The sequence below is a fragment of the Crinia signifera genome, chromosome 1 (assembly GCF_055691185.1).
Source record: "Crinia signifera chromosome 1, ASM5569118v1, whole genome shotgun sequence".
In the NCBI taxonomy this organism is placed as follows: domain Eukaryota; kingdom Metazoa; phylum Chordata; class Amphibia; order Anura; family Myobatrachidae; genus Crinia; species Crinia signifera.
Genome location: NC_139217.1, coordinates 156,948,767 through 156,974,862, shown reverse-complemented (window position 1 = coordinate 156,974,862; position 26,096 = coordinate 156,948,767). Strand labels below are relative to the sequence as shown.

The 26,096-nt window shown below is 42.6% G+C and overlaps 1 protein-coding gene across 1 annotated transcript in view; it reads left to right on the top strand.

Annotated features, from left to right (window-relative positions):
- The first annotated feature begins 6,702 nt into the window (after positions 1-6,702).
- UBXN8 (UBX domain protein 8) overlaps positions 6,703-26,096 on the top strand; it is a 33,350-nt gene continuing 13,956 nt past the window's right edge. The window contains exons 1-3 of the mRNA XM_083175111.1: positions 6,703-6,865; positions 12,488-12,610; positions 16,593-16,663. Of these exons, the coding sequence (XP_083031237.1) occupies positions 6,772-6,865; positions 12,488-12,610; positions 16,593-16,663 (288 nt within the window). The 5' untranslated portion in view covers positions 6,703-6,771. The remainder of the gene's footprint in view (positions 6,866-12,487; positions 12,611-16,592; positions 16,664-26,096) is intronic.

Genomic DNA, 26,096 nt, shown 5'->3' with positions numbered 1-26,096 from the left:
GTCATATTTGTGCTCTGAATAAAGGTAGTCATACCAAGGAAACAGGCTGTTGAGCAATGCTGTCAGATGTACTACCTTGTGTTATCTGCAAATGATACGTAAAGCTGTGGCCTGTTTTTTCACCATTATTCTGCCATGTGTAATACAATTTTGGATGCATTAATAACTTGTATTTCCAGCTATCTCCATGCCACCCAACATGACCCATTCCAGGAGGGACAAAATTCTCTGCTCCTGGACATCCTTGCCAGTTGCAGAGGTGGGACTGCACCACTGTCGCAAATTCAAATAGGGGAGCTACACCTGCCAGTGAGTCTGGACTGTGATGTTTGGTGTGCCAGTTGGTGTGGCTCCCCTATCTGAATTTTGGACCGTGCTGCAGCCCCACCTCTGCAACTGCCACTGGCATGGATGTCCAGAAACAGAGCATCTTGTCTCTCCTGGAATTAGTCATGTTTGGAGGTGTGTATCTCTTAGATTATCCAAGTATCCTATCTACTTTTCTAATATTTACTGAAAAATATATCCCTTCCCTATAGGACTCTAAATAAGGTGGTAATGTATTCTACATTTCACCATTTTTCATCACTGTTTGAATTGCCTAGATGTCTTGAGTAGCTAATTAGCATAAATAACGCATCACAATCAGCATGTGATGTCACAATGCCTAGTGTAAGCAGAGAAAACCTCTGACCAACCATTTGGAATCATTTGCTGCCTTGGACTGACCCAGGAAGCATCATTCCCAAAGTGCTGGAAACAGACTGTTATTATTGGATTATTATTGGCAATCAGAACCACCACAGACCACAACCAGTGTCATAAAGAACAGGACACGGAATAACAATGTGGAATTGCCTGTCATTCCCGTGCTGCCGGAAGGTAAACCGTCCAGATGAAGAATCATCAAGTGGCGCACAGCGCACGGCTACCCAGAACACTGGAGAATCTACTGAGAGACGCTCACTGATTGGGCGCTTCAGAAATTTTATTACTAAAAGAAGAAGACAGCGCATAAATGGCCAGGTCGATATTAGCCATCTCGTGCATGAGAGCCTGAAGACTTCACTGTCATGTGTGGACTTAACAACCCACACACAGGTCTCACAGGATACCTTGGCCAAGAAGCCTGTCTGTGAGCCTGCTGAAGAAGAGCAAGACCTCTCGCCACCTAAATCCAGGACGGTGCAGGCATCTACCAGCGAGCTGCTGGCCTGTCTTATGGCATTCCTCCGTCGCAGGTGCAAGCAGCTGGTGTCACCAATGCACATTGCTGAATGGATTGTTAAGGTAGACAAATCTCTCACTGGAACTTGGCAGCCCTTTGGCTTCCTCACACCGGTCAACTTAATGTTTCTGTACATGGTCTGCCGTGAAGTGATTGCATCAGAGCTGGACACCAAGCGGGAACTATTGGAAATACTGTCAACCTGTCTGTACATATCGTATTCATACATGGGCAGTCAACTAAACTGCCCAGTGAGGAATTTCATAGTCGACAGCTCGAGGGAAGTCTTCTGGAACCGTGTACTCTCTATTCTCAACCTAATGAGTGCAAAGATGCTCCGCTTCCATATGGATCCAAAATATTTCATCCAGATCTTGGAGGATCTTAAAGCTGAAATTTTGTTGCAATGAATTAAAGCAACAGCTCTGGCTTGGGAACCAAAAAGAGACCCACACACAGGCTTGGGAACCGAAGACAAAGAGACCCACACACAGGCTTGGGAACCAAAGACAAAGAGACCCACATACAGGCTTGGGAACCGAAGACAAAGAGGCCCACACACAGGCTTGGGAACCAAAGACAAAGAGACCCACATACAGGCTTGGGAACCAAAGACAAAGAGACCCACATACAGGCTTGGGAACCAAAGACAAAGAGACCCACACACAGGCTTGGGAACCGAAGACAAAGAGACCCACATACAGGCTTGGGAACCGAAGACAAAGAGACCCACACACAGGCTTGGGAACCAAAGACAAAGAGACCCACACACAGGCTTGGGAACCGAAGACAAAGAGACCCACATACAGGCTTGGGAACCTGAGACAAAGAGACCCACACACAGGCTTGGGAACCTGAGACAAAGAGACCCATCCCATCCCATCCCCCTCCCCTCCCCCCCCCCACCCGTGGCTGTTATTGCATGGCTATCGGGCGTGGCCCCTTGGCGATGGGGTTACCAGTTCTTTAAGAATTGGTAGTGGCACAGCCACCATGGACCAACGCAATATTCACTCTAGAGCAAAACAAAAAATGTGGAAACGCAGCACTGAGTGTACTAAAAAAATATACTATGAACCAATCGGACTGGTCTTACAAATAAAGAAACAGGTACTTATGTATTATCTGGACTCCCATGTTAAATGCACCCCATTTTTTCATACCCCTACTATCCAACTACGCATGGAGTTGATTTTATATAGTGTGGCGAGCGCAGCGAGCCACCGTGCCCGAAGCGTGGTGAGCGCAGTGAGCCCCACGAGGGGACGCGGTCTCATAAGAAAAACGGGAGTCCAGATATTACATAAGTACCAAGAAACATTTTAATAAACATGTTGGGACCAATATGTAAAAACATAAATAAAAATAATATAAACAATAAATTGTAATAAGGAATATGTTGGTCTTTTTTTTTTTTAATTACTAGTGCACTAGACTTAAAAATGCAACCTTTTCAGTTCCTGGTAAAGCCTGAGTTAGGATGTTTGGATCTGTCCGTTCCTATTATGCCCTGTGTGTCACTCCAAAGGATAAATAAGGGTGGTATTTTAATTACCGTTCATGGTACTTGTGTATTATCATGGCGCCCAAGATTTCCATCGTACAACATCGTTTTGGTCGCATCGCATGCGATGAGATGTTATGTGACCCGATTTTTAATTGTACAGGAACCCTGATGGGTGATTACTATGTTAAATGCCCCCATGTAATCCACGTCCGCTCGCCACGCTTCGGGCTCGGTGGCTCGCCACACTATATAAAATCAACTCCACGCTGACGTGGATAGTGGGGGTATAAAAAGGTGCCACGCTTCGGGTTGGCGTTGATAGTGGGGGTGGCGTTAACAATGGGGGTGCATTTAACATAGTAATCCCCCATCAGGGTGCTTGTATAATTTAACATTGCATCCTATCGCATGCCATTTTAATGGCATGCGATATTTTATTGTACACTATTGCTCTTTGGACCCGAAAATCGGGTCCCATCGCATCCAATCACATACCTTAATTAGTGGTATGCGATGCGATGGGCGCCGTGATAATACACAAGTACCCCGTTCACTTCTATGGGCACAGTCACGCACTGTTGTTTGCCTCCTGGGCAGGTGTTTTTGGCTGGTCCATGAAAGGGTCCAATTCACCAAAAGGAGGATAGCTGGTGGTGTAGGGGCTTGATGTCAAAACCTCCTGTGCTGTGGTCGGCAAGAAGAATGTAGGGCTGGTTCGGCTAGGTCCAAATACCAGCAAAAGTCAAAGAGGTAAATACCAGGACTGACGCGTTTCACCGTGTCAAATGGCTTTATCCACTCTAGACTTCATACATCTCATGCCGAACCAATATAGCACTTACTGTCTCCCTGTCATGGCAGCATTTCAGTATGTTCATTACAAACGGTTCGATGATAATCCCGGTTACCTAGAACAGTGGTTCCCAACCCTGGTCCTCAAATACCCCCCAACAGTGCACGTTTTCCAGGTCACCCAGCAGGTGCACTCATTATTCAGACACAATTTCAAAGATCCACAGGTGGAGCTAATTATGTCACTTGTATTTCTGTGTGGAGACCTGGAAAACGTGCACTGTTGGGGGTACTTGAGGACCAGGGTTGGGAACCACTGCCCTAGAGCAAAGCATATTTGCTGGTGGAATCCATAAAGCTTTATCTTTCAAGCAGAGGTGGGAATTCATCCCAGTTGCCTGGAGGCATGTTAAAATTTGGTGCTCCCCCTCTCTACTTAAAAAAAAGGTGTAAAAATAGCTGTTGGGGCATAGTAACAATATTCAGCCGTCAGCAGCATGAATCAGCGCTCACCGGCGGGTGCCATCTCATAGCCCAGCAGCAGTGGAGGGTGCACAGTTGCTTGCTGCAGCAGAGGCTGAGCAGAACCAGGCAGGAATTGTCCTGTCCACTATTGCAGGTGTCAGCAGGGCTCCCGGGACAGAACCAATTAACTCAAAGCTCTATTGTAAGGCTACGGTCACACTTGGATCCCACTGTGAACCAGCAGGTGTTCTCAGGGCCAGCAAGAGAAATTTTGGGGCCCCATACACTGATATCTCAGCCTCCCTACCCCCTCAAATGCTATCACTCCTTGTCACTATGCTGGAACTTAAACTGGACGCAATGCGGTCTGCGTTCTATCACACTGACACGGACCCTTACCCCCCCCCTTGTTTCCCAGTACACAAGTAACAATGTGTACCTCTGCCTTTCTTCGTAAAAAATGTGTACCTCTGCCTACTTCTGCTCCGTGATGCTGCCAGCACCGTCTCCAGCTTTTAAATGCTTGCAGCCAGGTGGCCTGCTTAGCGGCTCCAATCACTCGCTCAATCTCCTCCTGGGTAGCTCCAGACCGTCGCCAGGGTTTCCTGCTTATCGTTGCTGCAGTACCGTGCCTGCAGATCAGTGGCGTAAGTTCGTCATAGGTGCCCGGAGACAAGACAATGTTGGTGCCCCCCCCCCCCCCAATTTTTTTATATATAGTATATACCCTGATAAAGTCTATAATAAATTGAAATGGTTTAATAGCCTGTGGGCATCTATAGAGCCTTCCCTAATGATCTAGATTTTGGCTGGTGCCCCCTAGCACAGGTGCTAGTTCTGCCTTTGATCCATCATCCAGTGGTACAGATCACAGCAGCAACTAGCTAAACCCGTCGCTGCCTCACCTATAGCAGTCCTGATTCACAAAGCTGTAATTAGACATTTTGGTGCCTTGTGACACAAAGGGCTTTGGCATCCTACCATTCTAAACATGGACAGTTTGTGCTGAAAGGGGCATGATCTTGCTGGGAAGGAGCGTGGCCACACAATAGTGCCCGCAATACAAATTACGCCACATAGAGGTGCAACCTTATTCACATTACATCACACTATAGTGTTCCTTATTCATGTTACACAGTATTACCCCTCACACCATATTAAGCCAAACAATGGTGACGTTTGAACCATATTATGTCACACACAAAAATGCCCTTCTCACCTTATTTCATCAGAAAAGACCCCCACCGTAAGGTAAAGGCAATACCAACATTTAAACTTTGTCAAATTGAGTATTAATTTGCTGTGCTATATAATAAACCATGTCTTAATACCAATTAACCTAATATTTTGTGGTAGTAGTTCTTTAGTCTGCAAACCATTCTCTTCTCCTCTACTCATATTATTTTATTTATTTACAGTGTCTTATATAGCACAGCAGATTCCGTTGCACTTTACAACTGTAGACAGTGCTAACACAAACTGGGTAACAACAGACGGGCGCCGGACATGTTCCCGACAGTCGGGATCCTGACAGTCATTACCCCGATGTCGGGATCCTGACAGTCAAAACCCAGACACTCGGGGTCCCAATGGCCACCGGCTATTCTCCCTCATGGCGTCCGTGACCCCTATAGAGGGAGAATAGAATAGTGGAATTGTGGAATAGGTGGCAAGCGTGGCGAGACACCGTGCCCGAAGTGTGGAGAGTGCAGCGAGCCCGCAAGGGGCTTTGTTGCGCTCGCCATGCTGTCTGAGTCCGGCCAGTCGGGATCCCGACGTTGGTTTAATGACTGTCGGGATCCCAACTGTCGGGACCATATACCACACCCCAACAGACAAACTTAGAGGTAAGAGGGCCCTGCTTCAAGCTTACAATCTAACATTCCTGTTATCAGGGCACCTCAGTTCCCTTCTTCCATCCAAGCAACCTGGCGTAAGCTGAGGGATCAGTCAGCCCTCCGCACCCAGAGCCAGGGATCAGTCAGCCCACCGCACCCAGCACCAGGGTGCACGGCACCCAGCACCAGGGTGCACCCCACCTAGAGCCAGGGTCCACTGCACCCAGCACCAGGGCACACTGAACCCAGCTCCTAGGCAAACTGCACCAAGCGCAAGGATTCACTGCAACCAGCTCCTGGGCACAATGTACCTAGCACCAGGATTCACAGCACCCAGGGCAAACAGCACCCAGCTCCTCTGGCCAATGTACCATCTCCTGAACACACTGCACCTAGCGCCAGGACTCACCAGCGCCAAGGCTCACCGCACCCAGCACCAGGATGCACCGCACCAAGCCTCACTGCATCCAGCACCATTAGTGGGGGTTAGTTATATTGAACACTGGGTCTGGGAAACTGTGATGCAAACTAACAGTTTACTATGTCCATACTTCCCAACTGTCCCGGTTTTTGGGGACGTTCTTGCGTCCCTCCCACGGCTGGCAATGTCTTGATGCGAGGGGAGGGGGGGGGCAGTTGGGAGTCCCCCCCCCAATCTGACAGAATAGACACAGTGTCTATTCAGACTGGTGCAGTGGCCGAAAACGGGGACGCGGCCCTCATTTGCATATACCACGCCCCCTTTTCGGCCACTGTCCCTATTCTTCCCATGGAAAAATTGGGAGGTATGGGAACGTGTTAGCAATAGCAACATACAGGTACTAAATGGGAAAGAAAAAAAAAAGCCACGTCACGCCGGTGACACGCAGCAATCCGGTCACGTGTGCAAACAGAACACGGACAGGCAGTGGCTGCTGTTCCTGGTGCGGGGCGGCGGAGACATGGCGGCAGCGGCGGGGGGCCGGGCGCCGGTGTTCTGCTTACTACTCCTCCTATCTCTCATCATCCTACTCGTGCTCAAGGGCCACCCGCTAGGTACATATCACAGCCCGGTACCCGCCAGGTCCTAGTGCCGGCGGTTGCTGTACAGCGTATGTAATAAGACAGTGTGGCACTGAGCGGTGCGGCAGCGGTCATACATGCGGCATGCTTTCTGTTACATAGAGAATTGTGATGTTATTTGTAATTGTTATTAGAGGTAGCATTTAAAAAAATGAGGGTGCTGCCTGATACAGCTGTCATCAGGGAGAGGAGGAGGGGGAGAATAAAGCCTCCCTGTATGGTCTGGGCATGTTCCTAAAGCTGAAACTGTCTGGACCACACAGGGAGGCTATAATCTCATCTTCCCCATGTCCCTGGTGAAAGCTATCACAGGATTTCCCCTGGATAGGACCCCCCCCCCCCCCCCCCGGACCTGGCACTACAACATACCCTCCAACTGTACAGATTTTGCCGGTACAGTACCGTTTTTTAACAGTACTGTACCGGCAAAATCATTTTGTAACGATTTACCGATTATTTTTTTTTGAAGCTGCCCGGCTCTCCCCTCTCTGGTCCCGTTCCCAAGGGTCCCTTGCGGTGCCGGCGGGCATTGCCGCACCCTGCGCACAGTCTGGCACTCAGGGGACGGATGGGAGTACTGCAGAGGCGGGCGTCAGTGACTGAGTGCGCGGTTAGGTGTAGCAGCAAGAGCCGGTGCGCGCATGAGGGGGATCTATCTGGAGTGGACTACTGAGTGGGATCCCTGGTGACCCGGAGCCTAAGTAAGTGCATGATGCTGTGGTTTTTTTTTTTTTTTTAAGTTTAGGGGTCGTGGTCACGCCCCTTTATGCGTGGCCACACCCCATTTATGCGTGGCCACGCCCATTTTCTGCAGGTGTACCGATTTTTACTCCTCAAATGTTGGAGGGTATGCTACAAGCACCGGAATGCAGAGTTTGATGTCCTCTCCGTTATTCCGGGTCTTGTACAGGTCCGGTTTTTACTTAGTCCCGTTTCTACCCACCTTCTGTCCAATTGGAAAATAATAGACGTTTGCTACGGGATGCCGGCAATCACAATACAGAAGCTGACAGGCACCAGTATGCAGGGGCGTAACTAGATATTTGTAGGCCCCATAGGGCCCCCTATTTAGCAACTGATGGTGATTAATGTATGTAAAACAAATTACTTAGACGGTAACGATGGGCCCCCTTCAGCTCTGGGCCACATAGCAGCTGCACCCCTTGCACCTATGGTAGTTATGCCCTTGCCAGTATGCCAACTTTGATGAGGATACTGATGCCAAAATCCTGACTGCCGGCATACCAATCATAAGTTTGCAGAGCGGATTAGTGTAAAGGTGCCATTACTGTAGTGCGAATTGGCCACTTTTAGCTCGATTACGACAGACCGGGATGGGAAATTGGGAGAAAAGTATCCAAATCGCATGTGTTTCACATGTGGTCCAAACTGATGCATGGCCCAGTGAGCATCGGAGCTGGAGATCCTACGTGCAGCACAAAGGATAAATCTGATTGCGGGCATCAGGTCTTCCATATGCATTCCTTTTCTACAAAAGGAAATGAGCAAAGTTGTGAGTTATTTTAAATTGAAGTCGCAGGCCAGAATCTCGTATTTATTTACAGTTTCTTATATAGCGCAGCAGATTCTGTTGCGCTTTACAATAGTAGACAGTGATAAAACAAACTGGGTAACAACAGACTTGGAGGCAGGAGAGCCCTGCTGCAAGCTTACAATCTATAGAACACTGTGAGTGCATTTTTTTCTACTGTGCCTGCAATGCGATTAAGTTGTAAAATATGGTATGCTGCTCCTGTCAGAACACAGTCTTCCAGGGCATCTAATACATACTTCCCAACATGACACATTGCTCTTTCTGGACTTTTATTTTAATGTATGATTGCCATCACCTGTTCAAAACAGGTTAATTGGTAAGAAAGATGTCTCAACACAGGTGATGGCAATCATAAATTAAAAAGGAACTTCAGGAATAGACCATTTTGTCCCTCCAGGAGACGGTCATGTTTGTGAGGTAGGCTAATGCCAAATGGCAGGGGTGGTCAAACCGGTCCTTGAAATCTACCAATGGTCATTTTTTCCCCCAAATCACCTGGCTGGTGCACAGCTGTAGTCATCACTAACTGTCACATTTTAAACATGCTGCATATATATATATATATATATATATATATATATATATATATATATATATATATATATGCTGTGTTGAAGTTTTCGTTTCCTTAACAGTGAGTGCCGAGAATCCGTCTCTCTCTCTCTCTCTATATCTATATATCTAATGTGTATATGTTACCTGAAAAACAGGAACTGTTGGTAGATCTTCAGGATACTGTAGGTTTTCCAGACAGACTTGGAGGTAGGAGGGCCTTGCTGCAAGCTTACAATCTATAGGGCAATTGGCAAAGACAGTATAACTAGAGCAGCTTTGGCCAATCACATGATTATTTTGATAATAATCATAAGCTTTAGTTTGCTGTAACTATCCTGAGATGGCAATCGTGAAAGCAAGACCGGTATTACCACTGTCAAATGCTCAGGCATGCAAAACCTATTTAGCTAGGACAGAGTGTTCGCCAGGGTGGGCTGACATTTACAACAAAGATAGGGAGAAAACCTTTTATAGAGAGGCCCAAAATGAACAAGTTCTTCAGTGTTTATTTGCTGTAGGTTTCATGTCCAGTCCTGCTAAACCACTGTTGGGTTAGGTATGGCCTCTAGACTAGAGCCTAGGTACTTTGCTTTTAGTATACTGGGTACTTGTTTCCTAGCACGGCCACAATCTTTGGCATTGTGTACCTTTAAGTTAAGGTACACGATGCCTACGATGGACCCGATTTCCTTTGAAATCAGGTCCATTTTGCCGGCAAAGGAAAAATCGGGGGCATCGCGTCAGTCGGGACCATTAACATTGGCCCCGACGCGACCGACGCGATGCCCCCGATTTTGCCTTAGGCTTCAATGTTAAAATAATTTTTAACATTGAAATCGGGAGCATCGCGTCGGTCTTGTGCCATTATAATGGCACAAGATGAGATGGACTTGATTAAGTCCATCTCACATAGTAAAAAATGTGAAATGGGCCAATATGACAAGTGCCGTGAACCCGAAGCGTGGCGAGCCCGCGAGAGGCGGCGGTGTGCGTCCTCCGACCTTTTCATTCCCCTACTATCCACGTCGCCGTGGAGTTGAGAATATAAAGTGTGGCGACCCACCGAGCCCGAAGCGTAGCGAGGGGATGCGTATACCTGTGAAGTTATACGCGTCCCCTCGCGGGGCTCGCTGCGCTCGCCACACTTTATATTCTCAACTCCACTCCGACGTGGATAGTAGGGGAATGAAAAGGTCGGAGGACACGCACCGCCGCCCCTCGTGGGCTCGCTGCGCTCGCCACGCTTCGGGTTGGCGTCAATTGTGGGGTGGGGTGGGGTTCACGGTGTTAAATTTGGGGTTCTAGGGAATATTTTACATTGAATCCAATGTAAAATCGAGTCCCAGGGACCCTATTCACATCTGATTCAATTAAAAAATTGGGTCGGTCGCGTCGATGCGACCGTCGCGATTTTTCCGACAAGACCACCCCGATGGAAATCGGTGTGGCCGTGCTAGGAAACAAGTACCGTATACTGTATGTAAAAAAATTATAGACATTTTAATTCTTTATTTTTAAATCAGTTTAGAAAATCATTAAAATGCATCAGAGAGGTATGGATAACCTTGCTGGGATAAGGGGGTACTGTAAATAAATGTACACACATTACTTGGTAGTATAGCCCAATAACCTAAGGAGGAAATTAGAAGGAAAACATACAGATAAATCCTATTATAGGGTGTGTGACATACTAATAATGCATCCATGTTACATCATACTGTCAGCAGAGTCTTTGTAACCTGCAGCATAGCAAGGTTGTCTAGTGGTAATTATGGCAAAGTGCCTGATTACATTGATCAACATTTAACAATATTAAATGCATGTCACGCTGCAGCTGAAGACCTAGTCAGTACTGTTTCTTGCATGGTGATATGGTAGTTTAAAAAGCTAAATGATACCATACACTTGCCTGTGGAAACAATGTAACACTGACTTGTCCTGAAGGCTGGTACTGTTAATGCTGGAGTTACGGTACATAAGTCAAATATGAGGTGAAATGATGTCACATTCTCCTCTACAAAGCAGATCCTGATTGGAATTGGATAGTTGTCAACTGTCCATAGTCCATAGTTCCCAGGAAAAGTAAAAAAAAATTGTCCCAGGATCACATATTAGATTCAATTATCCCTGTCTATTATCATTCTCTTGGTACTTGTTAATATATAGTTATGTTCATTTATATATTGTGCTAAAATTACATTGTACCCAAGTAGAATAAAGATGTCATACTTGGTTCGCAATAAAAGGTATTGGCTTGGCAACAGAGGGGGGAATTTAATTAGCCACAAGGTTCTGGTAGGCTAATGCATTGTTGCTGTATTTTCCGGCAGGGAATTTTGCTTTTTTTCACCTGCCACACCTAATGAAGTATAAGCAAAGGAGAATTCTGCAGTAATGGATGGAAATCTCTGCAAGTCAATGTGGTTAACATCCTGTCTAATTGTGGTTAACATCCTGTCTAATTGAATCCACCCCAAAATATCCCTGGATATTGAAATATTAGCAAGCACAACTTCACTTTATTTAGCCTTTGAGAATTGCAGTGTATTGTGGTGCACTAGTCAGCCATGTTTACCAGATGTCATGACAACACTTAAGAACAGACATCCCCATTTCTTCACAGCTGTCAAACACATGCATATACACTTTTAATTACAGGATTCTGAAACTGCTTTGATTTGCTTGGGTTTTTTGGAGCATACATTATCATGGAAAGGATGCAGACTTCCATGCAAGATAGCAGCTTTTTAAAATGAGAAAAATGTGCATGTTGAATTTTATTTTAAAATCTCTTAAAATGAGTAAGAATACATTTTAAAGTACACTCCAATGGGGATATTCAATCTCGGGTCATGACTGTTGGGACATCCCAACAGCCGTGATCCTGTCCTGTTATCGGCCTGCTCGACTGATAATCGGCAGGTGGGGTTCAATGTCCTGCCTGCTGAGCGCCGTAAAGGGGGCGTGGCCGTGAGCTCGACAATCCATGGCCGTTACCGGCAAAATGAGCCAGACTGCTTTTAAAGCTGGTCCCCTTTTGTGAAGATGCATCTTCAATGCTGTCAGGAAAGACCGCATTGAATAGGCACCTGCTGCTATTCCCCCCGTCAAAAATAGCGGCAGGGAATTGAATACCGCCCAAGACTGTTAGAAGAAAATATGTGAGATAAAAGTTAAAACTTCCTTTAGACAAAGTGGAAGCTATAAAAAGCAACCAATAATGAACATAGGCAATCAAAGCAACAACACCAGATTAAAAAGGGATGTCTTCAGCAAATCCTACTTGCAGTAATTACAGATTTCCTTTCATGCACTGAAAGGGGAAAAAAAAACAGATTATAATTATATTGATCACTCTGTTCTGCTTATAATGCTAATCAATGAAATGTAATCTTTCACTGTGTTAAAACACTACTGTACAAATTAGGTTAAACCTAAAAAGTGATTTTGTTTTAATTTTGCTGTTGTTTTTTTTTTCCTACTAGGTCTGAAAGAGATTGCATTCTGGGCTGGCAGAATTATCTTGGTCTTTGCTCTTGTAACTTTTATCATTTCTGTGGTGACTCCATATTTTTCCGCAGTACGTTTCTCTAGCTATTCTCCAACAGGTAAAGACACATCACAGTTAAAATCTGAATATTATGAAACTAATATGAATGCTAAATTATTCAAGTATATTTTAAATTCTCAGGAGTACTAAGGGCCTGATTTCGATTTGTACGCAATGCCAATGTTCACGCAACTGAGCTATTATTGGTTGACTGTGCAGTCGCACTGTGTTTGTGGCAAGGTACCGTAGCAATGCCGCTCGTTGTGTGGATTTCATCACATAGGCCCTTATTTTGATTGTCGGACGGCTGCGTGTTCGGTCGGACGTCCGATGTATTGTGTTTGCGCATGTGCAGAGGCATTTCTGTGCATGTGTGAACGCAGCACAAGTCTGAATATGGCGTGAATTCCGTACAGAAAACGATTGGTCAAAACAATCCGAGCAGGGGGTGGAGAGGGGTGTGAAGGGCTGTTTGGGCTCATTACCATATGCGTATGCCCCACGCTTCATAGGCATTCCCATGAAAACGCTGGGCGTACGTATGGTAATCCGGCCGTGACGCACGTGTGTGTGGGGGGGGGGGGGGCAGACAGCTGACATAGCCGGATACCAGCTGCCCGCCCATTTCCCCTCTTTCGCACGGAGAAATGTCCGAGTGGGCTGGAGCTGTCTGACCGCTCGGTCCATCATTCGATGGTTAATGCCTGGTTACCACAAGTAAATACTTATACACCATTTTTGCTATGAATGCAATATAATTCACCCATTAGTATGGCACCGGACACTTTTTATTTTTCCATGAACACAGATATATTTGCAGTACACAAAAGTAAATAGTAGAGCTAGTGTTTTACAACGATCTTTATGGGGTGATGTAGCCGAATTCTCATGTTCAGGTGAGCTGCCCTGATGGCATCTCCTCATTGTTGGCAAGGATGTCAAATCTGTGACAAAACAAATAGGCGCCTCTTAATGCAAAAAGTTTTTATGGTAAACACCAGTGTGACCCTAAACAAATATGTGCTATAAAAATAAGACAAAAATGGTCTATTCTGTGCAACAATAGTCAAGTGGAAATCCAGGTATCAATTTCAGGTGTCCAATGGAATATCTCAAAGAACTTTTAATTTTTTTGACCCAAAACACTTATATGTTTTGTTTTTCATACTCCTCCGGGATCCATCTTCAGAGGCATTCCAGTCCCAATGATGCATTGATTGACATCTCCCAGTGCAATGCATCATTGGGACCAGTACTGCTCAAGAGATGGATGCCAGGGGACACATGGACACCTCTCCAGGTGAGTTTTAATAATTCAGAATAATCACTTATCCAAAATGCTCCTGGTCCTGAGCATATGCAGATAAGGGATAATCAACCTGTATGTGGATTGAAGAGTGCCAATTTGAAAGTATTCCATCTGTTGTGAGGGGTGCAGGGGTAGATTTGGATACATTTTATATAAAAAATGCAGGCCTCTGATACATCTGGAAAAAACTATGCAATTACTTGCTTAAGATATGTGGGAGTCTGATATTCAGGGGTGGAGTGAAAGGCATAAAATAGCGTACCCGAAGCATGGCGAGCGCAGCTGGCCATTTTTTAAGAGTCCACGTCGACTGTGTTTACATTCGGGTAAAAAAAAGTGAAAACTCCCATATCGACCTTTTGACTGTCGACTCTGTGGCTCCTATTCCTCATAATGACCTGTAATGTTTACCTTTATATAGGAAATATTATCTTTGTTTACACAACATTTTTTTATTTGAATTTATAAAACAAATGTGAGCGGGCTTTTGTAGTCAATATTTTGCGCACCTCTCACAGATGTTGGCGCTCAAAGGGTTAAATCATTGCTTCTGTTTTTATGCAAATGTTTGTAATTGCCAAACTACATGTTACGGTTCAATCCCTATAAAACTGTCACATTTATTTGTGTGATTGTGGATACACTGGGATAATGTGCACAGTAGAAAAAAATCTGCACATTATTTAAAGTACATTCATTTTATTATCTTATACTACTTGGTTTAGCCCAGAGGTTCCCAAACTTGGGTCCAGTAGTGTCGTCCAGTAGTGGTTGACCCATTGATTGTTTGGCCTGGGGTTGCCCTGAAAAATATTCTAATACTCCAGGGTAAACATATTTGGGAACCACTGGTTTAGCCTTTGTTTACTTGTGAGATAAATATAATTTCATGATTGACTTTATTGCGAGCGTAATTTGCTTATTTATTACATTGTGCTCCTACAAATGGATCACCTTTCAAGTTTCAATTTCATGTTCCCAAAGATCTTGTGTGTTTGTTTTCATTTTAGAAAGTGTTTCAATTATTGAACACAGATGTTTTGAGAAATTTGTGAAAAAATTTAAAAACTCCCAAACCAGTAATTACACTCCACCTGGATCCACCGCCAAGAAACCTAATGATAGGGTAAAGCTTGTGTTAATTGTGCTACTGCAGACAGTATCACTGTTTTTAAACTCTTGTGATTTAAAGGTCGTACTTCTCCCTGGCTTACTTGAGATAAATATACTAATAGACTTCTATTTGGCTACATTTGTATTTTATTTTTTACACTAGGGACTCCCTAACTCCCTATTCTGCCTACCCAACTCAGAATTTTTTTTGGAGTAAAAGCCTCCCTTAGTCACAAAATTATTGGTTGCCCCCCTTTACGACACTGCCTCTTTCATGTTAGTGCCTCCTGTCTGTCAAAGCAGTAGCTAGCACGGCACCCATCTCATCGTATACCATAAGACTAATTAAGGTATACATATACGATTTTTTTTTCTTACAACCAACCTGATGGGTCCTTACAATGTTAAATGGCCCCCCATAGTCAACGGCACCCCCAAGATCAACGCCAACCCGAAGCATGTATACCATTGCATCGCATTGTATGCGGCTATATGGCATGCAATCACATAAGATGCCATAAGATGAAAATATTGGATGCCGTGTTAGGAAACAAGTACCGTCAAAGCAACACTAACCTTTACCACCACAATTTAATGACCATTGCCCCCCACCCCTACCCTGCTCCCTCTTCAATTACAGATTAAAAAATAAGTTGTAATGACAAAAAACTCACCTGGCCTTATCTGGCTAATCGGCCTAGCAGGGTTCTCATGCAACAAGCATCACCACTAAGCATTTGCCGAGTCACAGCTAGGCATTTGCCCAGTGGGAAATACACCTCTGCAAGTGCTGATCCTGAATGGTAGGCTAGAGAGAGAGTAGTGAGTAATGAGTCCCTGGTTTCTAGAACATTGGTGGGCAACAAGGGGCCCTCCAGCTGCTGTTGCCAAATAGCAAACTTGGAATGTGTAGTTCTACAGCAGCAGGAGGACTGTTTTTAACCCACTCAATCTAGAATGTATGGAAAGAGGAAAGAGAATGTCCCAAAAGTGTCAAATCTAACGCTGTCCACACAGAGGCCTGTCCTGCTCAGGACAGCACATACTTGTAAACTGGTAAATTATATAGTAACGGCCCACGTGGCATATAGGCAGAGCAACTGGATCTTTTCAGATCAAGTGAGGACCTGTAACTGCGACCTGACAATGAACGCTAATGCTTACTATTACATTTACACACATGTCCAATAGCGAAAGATTCATTTTATATCAGATTCTTTTCTCACATTGCAGAACTATAGGGGCCAGACTTGCTGGATTTGTTTCAGGCTCAGATGAGTCTCATTGTGCTGTGGATTTAATAGATGGTTTGCTGAGAGCTATTTATAAAGTAATGGATTTTGATGAAAAAACAGTACTTGCAGGAAACACAGTGTAAGACCTGCCATTTTCTCTTAAACATTATTCAAAGTTATTAAAGGGATCATTGGGGAAGGGTTAAATCTCCCATAAATACGCCTCTTATGTATGAACACACAATGTATATCTGCCATTTCTCTTCTGATGAGCCAATACACCACCAACGTGGATACATCTATAGCCAGACTATCCAAGGCAACTACTATTCTTTATCTTATTGCAAATTCTCCCTACTTGCTGACTTTTTGTTATTTCTTAGTGCCTCAGGATGAAATGGCCAGACAGCAGGAGAGTGTAAGAAAGGGGCAACAAGAGCTATTATGCAAAAAGGTGATTAATAATTATGAAAATACAGATTTATTGTTTTACATTGTAAATAGACTTTTTCATATTATTTAATGCATATTCTGCATTCACATTATTTAAAGAAAATGAGTAACCATTTATTTTTTCATAGTGCCTAGTGTAAAAACATAAAAAATTGAATTTGGCCCTGTCCTCACCTGTTTGCCTCATGAAACCCTTCTCCCATGTTGTACATTTTCTTTAAAGAAAAAGTGATGTACAGCGCTAGGTTTTACTGAAAGGAATGTACACTACCACATGTACATGATTAAACCATTTATTATACAAAAACACTAATAATAAAATGAGAGCTCTCATAAAGACATAGATAATAAATTATATAATAAAAACAGTGATAAGACAGAGGCTCTCTGATGAGAATAAAACTCCACCGTGTATGCACCAGCGCATTAATAGTTACCAGGGGGAGACAAGAGGATGTAGACGGTCTCCTGGGTGAAATTACTGCATGAGATATGTCCCAATCCGGATAATATTGCCCAGTGGAATCCAGGTGACAGAAGGAATTGAATAGGCAGTCCTTATGGTATGGATATACCAAGCATGATGTTGCAAATGGCTGCTGAAGAGTGGATGTCCTGGAATAAATTCAAAAACTGGTCCGGAAATAAAGTGCAGGGTCTTAGTGCAGTCCTGGTCTGGTGCAAAGGAGCAATAAGGTGCAGTGGAGTAGTGCTGGAGGCTGCTCAACGCGTTTCGACGCTGTCTCGCGTCTTCATCAGGAGCTGGGGTGTGGGGTCTTGTCCAGGGACCTTGTATTTATACCCTGAATTGATTGTTCCCATGTTTGCAGGTGTGGGAACTGGGATAATCGTTATAATAAATACTATTAAAAACATACATCAAATACATTCAGAATAAACAATGTGGTAGTAATGCACAGGAGGAATGTGCAAAGAACTAATATTATACACAACAAAGGTAAAAAAGATGATTTAAAAAACAGTCTGATGGTCATGTGACATAGTCACATGATCGGGACTGATCACATGGTCCCAGGGGTGATATTGGTATTCATTCTTAATTGGGTTATACTGCAAGATAGATAGTGTTATATATAGAGATAGATAGCGTTATATATAAGAATGTGGTCACTTTCCATTGAGCAAGTTTTGCCAAATGGATTGTGTTTATATTCCGCACTCCGTGGTACATAGAGGCATATGACCCTCGTACTTCCGGTTGGCGTGAGTGCGTATGGTTGGCGGAAGTACCTAAGTGAAGTCAGATTCAGCCTCCGTGGTCAGTGGAGGTGTCTGGCTTCCGTACTTCCGGCTGGCCGAGTTACATATGGTTGGCGGAAGTGCCCGGATAGCTCTGATTAGAGTCAGGGGTATCGCGGGTCTCATGACGCGATGTTTTTACATCAATATTCGCCGGGGATGACGTCTTTGGATGGCGGAAGTTCCAGTACACTGTGTATTGGTTGGCATTATATCAGTGTTCGTCGGGAATGACGTCTTTGGATGGCGGAAGTTCCAGTACATAGTGTGTATTGGTTGGCATTACAATTCAACAGAGGATGAGAGCTTAATGTTTTTTGCAAATAAATACATTACAAAGCAATAATAACGATTATATTAGAAAAAAAGGGGAAAGAAACGTATTATTAAATAAGAACAGAGGGAAAAATATTAAAAGGAAAAATTAATAGTAATAATAACAATAAAAGACCGGGGTATACATGAATAATCATATAAAAGAAATCTTAATAATGTTTGTTTATTTATTTGTTTGTTTATAAAAAGAAAATATAAGGGGTAAAAAAACATTATGAAGGATGAGAGACCAATCTTGTATACATAATGTATGACATATATAGAGACATGGTAAGTTCAATATAAATTTATTATAAATTTATCTACAGACATATGTCAAAGAGCTATATGGTGTCCTTATTAGTTTATTGGTACATATTTTATATATAGATATGATTATCCCGAGTGGTTCTCCACAATGATGATATATTTAGTATGTGACCTATGCATTTAAGCATCATGTACATAAATAAACTGAGTAGTGGTAAGAAACCTAAGTAATGCGATGGTATAAATCGTCCTATATAGCACAAAATATTCATTTATTCAGAGGGAATATGATCCTACAGAAAGAGAAATAATGATAAAATAAATTAAATTAAATGGGGCAGAGAAAAGAGTATCGAGAAGTGGAGGGACTAGATGATGGTCATATTACGCTATTTAACTCCAGAGCCTCATTGAGGCCATCCGGATGAAGGCTATTTAGTTTGAAGGTCCAAAAGACCTCTTGACGACAGAGGGTCTTGTACCTATCCCCTCCCCTCAAAGAGGGGGGGATATGTTCAAGGCCAATGAGTTGTAAACCTTTAGGGTTACTTTTATGGGCCTGGAGAAAATGTCTAGAGAGACTGTGATTGGTTATGCCCTTGATAATATTGCGACGATGCTCCATAAAGCGGTTTTTTAGTGGGCGTGTAGTACGCCCCACATATTTCAAGTTGCATGGGCAAATTAGTAAATATATGGTAAATTTGGTCTCACAATTGATAAAATTTCTTATTAGGATAGGTTCATCTTCAGTTGGTACCTGTAGGGTTCTATTAGCGCAAAAATCACATGTAGTGCAGCGATTCTTACCACATTTATAGAACCCCGCAGGTCTCGAGATCAGCCACGAATCAATGTTAGGGTTCTCTGTTTTTACTTTTTCCTCACCTATTGTCTTTAGATGGCTGGGAGCCAATATAGTTTTTAAAGACTTGTTTTTTTTATAAATAATGGTGGGTTTATTTGGCAGAAGGTCTTTCAGAATCCTATCATGTTTCAATATATCATAGTTCTTATTAATTATTTGTCTAATTTTATAGTGTGCCGTATTATATTTGCAGATGAATGCCATTTCATAAGGTTGATCCTGTTGTTTTTTGATTCTAGGAACTAGGAGGTCTTCTCTTCTCATTTTACGGACCTCGTTGAGGGCTTCTTGTAGGAGGGGGTCTGGGTATCCTCTTTCTTTAAAAGAGGTGATGATATCTATAGCTTGTTCATTGAACAAGTCTATAGTTGAACAATTGCGGCGAATCCGCATTAATTGTCCCTTGGGGATATTGGTCTTCCAAGGTTTATGGTGGGAGCTTTTGAAGTGTAGATATGAATGCGTATCTACAGTTTTGGTATAATTTGAAGTGGTGATAATGGAATTGACTATGCTCAGGGATATATCCAAAAACTCAATGTGTGTGGGATTAAAGTGTGAAGTAAAAGATAAATTAAATTTGTTGTGATTGAGTGAAGTGACCAAGAGTTGTGCTGTTTGATAGTCCCCATCCCAAATTATAAAGAGATCATCTATATATCGGCCATAGAACACCAGGTTCGCACCGAACTCGCCGCCCCACACATGGGTGTCCTCGAACTCGCCCATGTATAGGTTGGCATAGCTCGGCGCAAACCTGGTGCCCATGGCCGTACCCATCACCTGTAAATAATGTGTGTTTGAAAACAGAAAATAATTGTGGGTGAGAATGAAAAAAATTGATGAAATAATGAAAGACTGTTGTTCCTGTGTGTTTAATAGAGTTAAAAAATAAATTAGATGAGGCTTTAGCCCAGAATATCATCACCAAAGAAACATGGCAATTTTTGTTTATTACCCACCCCATCACACCCACCTACTACCACCTCCCCAAAATTCACAAATCACTCACTTCACCCCCTGGCCGTCCTATAATTTCGGGTATTGGGTCCCTCACTTCCAATTTGTCACACTATGTGGACTTCTTCTTACAACCTCTTGTTCCTGTGCTCAGGTCGCATCTCAAGGACACTACTCATTTCCTTCAAAAAATTCAAACTATCACCTGGAAGGAGTCCTATGCCTTTATGACCCTGGATGTCAAGGCTTTATACACAAATATACCACACGATCTTGGCATTTTTCATCTTGCCAATAAATTAGAGAGGGATAGCGACCTGACACAGGAACAACAGTCTTTCATTATTTCATCAATTTTTTTCATTCTCACCCACAATTATTTTCTGTTTTCAAACACACATTATTTACAGGTGATGGGTACGGCCATGGGCACCAGGTTTGCGCCGAGCTATGCCAACCTATACATGGGCGAGTTCGAGGACACCCATGTGTGGGGCGGCGAGTTCGGTGCGAACCTGGTGTTCTATGGCCGATATATAGATGATCTCTTTATAATTTGGGATGGGGACTATCAAACAGCACAACTCTTCGTCACTTCACTCAATCACAACAAATTTAATTTATCTTTTACTTCACACTTTAATCCCACACACATTGAGTTTTTGGATATATCCCTGAGCATAGTCAATTCCATTATCACCACTTCAAATTATACCAAAACTGTAGATACGCATTCATATCTACACTTCAAAAGCTCCCACCATAAACCTTGGAAGACCAATATCCCCAAGGGACAATTAATGCGGATTCGCCGCAATTGTTCAACTATAGACTTGTTCAATGAACAAGCTATAGATATCATCACCTCTTTTAAAGAAAGAGGATACCCAGACCCCCTCCTACAAGAAGCCCTCAACGAGGTCCGTAAAATGAGAAGAGAAGACCTCCTAGTTCCTAGAATCAAAAAACAACAGGATCAACCTTATGAAATGGCATTCATCTGCAAATATAATACGGCACACTATAAAATTAGACAAATAATTAATAAGAACTATGATATATTGAAACATGATAGGATTCTGAAAGACCTTCTGCCAAATAAACCCACCATTATTTATAAAAAAAACAAGTCTTTAAAAACTATATTGGCTCCCAGCCATCTAAAGACAATAGGTGAGGAAAAAGTAAAAACAGAGAACCCTAACATTGATTCGTGGCTGATCTCGAGACCTGCGGGGTTCTATAAATGTGGTAAGAATCGCTGCACTACATGTGATTTTTGCGCTAATAGAACCCTACAGGTACCAACTGAAGATGAACCTATTCTAATAAGAAATTTTATCAATTGTGAGACCAAATTTACCATATATTTACTAATTTGCCCATGCAACTTGAAATATGTGGGGCGTACTACACGCCCACTAAAAAACCGCTTTATGGAGCATCGTCGCAATATTATCAAGGGCATAACCAATCACAGTCTCTCTAGACATTTTCTCCAGGCCCATAAAAGTAACCCTAAAGGTTTACAACTCATTGGCCTTGAACATATCCCCCCCTCTTTGAGGGGAGGGGATAGGTACAAGACCCTCTGTCGTCAAGAGGTCTTTTGGACCTTCAAACTAAATAGCCTTCATCCGGATGGCCTCAATGAGGCTCTGGAGTTAAATAGCGTAATATGACCATCATCTAGTCCCTCCACTTCTCGATACTCTTTTCTCTGCCCCATTTAATTTAATTTATTTTATCATTATTTCTCTTTCTGTAGGATCATATTCCCTCTGAATAAATGAATATTTTGTGCTATATAGGACGATTTATACCATCGCATTACTTAGGTTTCTTACCACTACTCAGTTTATTTATGTACATGATGCTTAAATGCATAGGTCACATACTAAATATATCATCATTGTGGAGAACCACTCGGGATAATCATATCTATATATAAAATATGTACCAATAAACTAATAAGGACACCATATAGCTCTTTGACATATGTCTGTAGATAAATTTATAATAAATTTATATTGAACTTACCATGTCTCTATATATGTCATACATTATGTATACAAGATTGGTCTCTCATCCTTCATAATGTTTTTTTACCCCTTATATTTTCTTTTTATAAACAAACAAATAAATAAACAAACATTATTAAGATTTCTTTTATATGATTATTCATGTATACCCCGGTCTTTTATTGTTATTATTACTATTAATTTTTCCTTTTAATATTTTTCCCTCTGTTCTTATTTAATAATACGTTTCTTTCCCCTTTTTTTCTAATATAATCGTTATTATTGCTTTGTAATGTATTTATTTGCAAAAAACATTAAGCTCTCATCCTCTGTTGAATTGTAATGCCAACCAATACACACTATGTACTGGAACTTCCGCCATCCAAAGACGTCATTCCCGACGAACACTGATATAATGCCAACCAATACACAGTGTACTGGAACTTCCGCCATCCAAAGACGTCATCCCCGGCGAATATTGATGTAAAAACATCGCGTCATGAGACCCGCGATACCCCTGACTCTAATCAGAGCTATCCGGGCACTTCCGCCAACCATATGTAACTTGGCCAGCCGGAAGTACGGAAGCCAGACACCTCCACTGACCACGGAGGCTGAATCTGACTTCACTTAGGTACTTCCGCCAACCATACGCACTCACGCCAACCGGAAGTACGAGGGTCATATGCCTCTATGTACCACGGAGTGCGGAATATAAACACAATCCATTTGGCAAAACTTGCTCAATGGAAAGTGACCACATTCTTATATATAACGCTATCTATCTCTATATATAACACTATCTATCTTGCAGTATAACCCAATTAAGAATGAATACCAATATCACCCCTGGGACCATGTGATCAGTCCCGATCATGTGACTATGTCACATGACCATCAGACTGTTTTTTAAATCATCTTTTTTACCTTTGTTGTGTATAATATTAGTTCTTTGCACATTCCTCCTGTGCATTACCACATTGTTTATTCTGAATGTATTTGATGTATGTTTTTAATAGTATTTATTATAACGATTATCCCAGTTCCCACACCTGCAAACATGGGAACAATCAATTCAGGGTATAAATACAAGGTCCCTGGACAAGACCCCACACCCCAGCTCCTGATGAAGACGCGAGACAGCGTCGAAACGCGCTGAGCAGCCTCCAGCACTACTCCACTGCACCTTATTGCTCCTTTGCACCAGACCAGGACTGCACTAAGACCCTGCACTTTATTTCCGGACCAGTTTTTGAATTTATTCCAGGACATCCACTCTTCAGCAGCCATTTGCAACATCATGCTTGGTATATCCATACCATAAGGACTGCCTATTCAATTCCTTCTGTCACCTGGATTCCACTGGGCAATATTATCCGGATTGGGACATATCTCATGCAGTAATTTCACCCAGGAGACCGTCTACATCCTCTTGTCTCCCCCTGGTAACTATTAATGCGCTGGTGCATACACGGTGGAGTTTTATTCTCATCAGAGAGCCTCTGTCTTATCACTGTTTTTATTATATAATTTATTATCTATGTCTTTATGAGAGCTCTCATTTTATTATTAGTGTTTTTGTATAATAAATGGTTTAATCATGTACATGTGGTAGTGTACATTCCTTTCAGTAAAACCTAGCGCTGTACATCACTTTTTCTTTTTTGCATATTTATATTGGGAGACCTACACACTCCCTGTACAGCAGCTTTGGCTGTGTCTGTGGTTCCTTTCCTTCTCTTCTTTTCTACTTGGTATAGTGTAAATTGAACCCAGAACACAGCCATGAGTGGTTTTTCTGAACGTATGCACAGGAGGAAAATGTATTTTTCACAGTGGGGACAAGATCCACCCACTGAACAAAAATCTGATATAATTGATATGACTAAAGATTTATACCTTTTAGAAGATTTGCTTAAGGACGAATCTAGAAATTGGCTAGATAGCGTTAATCTGCAACATTATATTGATAGGAACATGGTCCCCAGAGGTTTAAGACTCACTAAACCATCAATATTTAATGACAACATGGATTTCCAAAAAGATTGGGATAAACTCTTAGATGATTGCTCCGCTGGGTTACTGAAATTGGTCATAAAATACAGAACCATGCGGACCAATCAACTAGAAAAAGAGATAGAAGCAGTAAAATCCCGACTTGACACCTTTTCAAGTAAAAAAGAGTTTAAAGAAAGGGATATTGCCATTAATGAACGCATAGAAAAATTTGAGAGAGAGCTTTTAGAAAATAAACAAAAGAAATTTAGGAGAGACCTAGAGGACTACCAAAATGACAAAGTAAGATCATATAGAGACAAAAATAGGAACAAAAGACCCAATCCCAGACCATATTCTAGACCTCAATTGAGATACCAAAACAACCAATATGATAGAGAATATGATTCCAGGTATGAATCTTTCCAACAGAAACGCAACCCTTCAAATAACAGAAGAGAAAAACGTTTCAACAGTAACACAGATTCCCCATATAGTTCCCGTTTCCATTCCACTAAAGATCAAGGTGCCAGGCCCAAAGAGAGATCAAATGGGCATAGAGGCCATAATAGATCACCCCAACGGGATTTTCGGGAGGCCCGACCCCGCCCCAATCATTGGGAGACCAGTTACCCCCCACTACAACAGGGGACACCAAAAAGACAGAGAGAAAGAAGTCTAGAGGAACCAGAGGAGGGGTACAATCAAAGAAAGACCACCAGAAAAGATTAGTTAAACAAAATAGAACATCAGACCGTGACAAATCAAAACATAAAAATGTTTTTAACATTTCCTCCAAACATCTCAGTGAGAATGAATTATCGTTATTGGCAAAGGGTTTGAAATACGTTCCATCTAGCAATCCTAACATCTTTGAATTATATGTGGAGCTAAATAGATATATTCGAACCCTTTGCCGAAAAAGATACTTCGCTAATAAAGATACGTCTAGAAACACAGATGCATCACTTCCAATTGTGCTAGATGCATCTGACGACCCTGTACTGGTGACTTTACAGGAACTATTACGAGAAAACCAATCTGAATCAGATGATGAATTGCCAATTAAAATATATGACACCAAATCCAAGGTTTTTAAACGGAAATCAGAATTCTTTCCCATTACCTCCAAGAGTGCCAATATAGAAACTTTTTATAAAGTAACATTGGAAGACTTTAAGAACCTCTGCAGACTGGAATCGGGGAAAGAAAATACCCACAATTCCAATCTGACCAGAGAAGAAAAAAGGGCCTTGAAAGCACTTACTAGGGACACATCAATCATTATAAAGGAGGCAGACAAAGGAGGGGGTCTGGTTGTCCAAGATAGGAAGGACTATGTTCAGGAGGCATTTTCCCAACTCAATAATCAAGACTTTTATAAAACACTAAAAACAGACCCCACTGATACTTTCCAAATAGAGTTAAAAAATAAATTAGATGAGGCTTTAGCCCAGAATATCATCACCAAAGAAACATGGCAATTTTTGTTTATTACCCACCCCATCACACCCACCTACTACCACCTCCCCAAAATTCACAAATCACTCACTTCACCCCCTGGCCGTCCTATAATTTCGGGTATTGGGTCCCTCACTTCCAATTTGTCACACTATGTGGACTTCTTCTTACAACCTCTTGTTCCTGTGCTCAGGTCGCATCTCAAGGACACTACTCATTTCCTTCAAAAAATTCAAACTATCACCTGGAAGGAGTCCTATGCCTTTATGACCCTGGATGTCAAG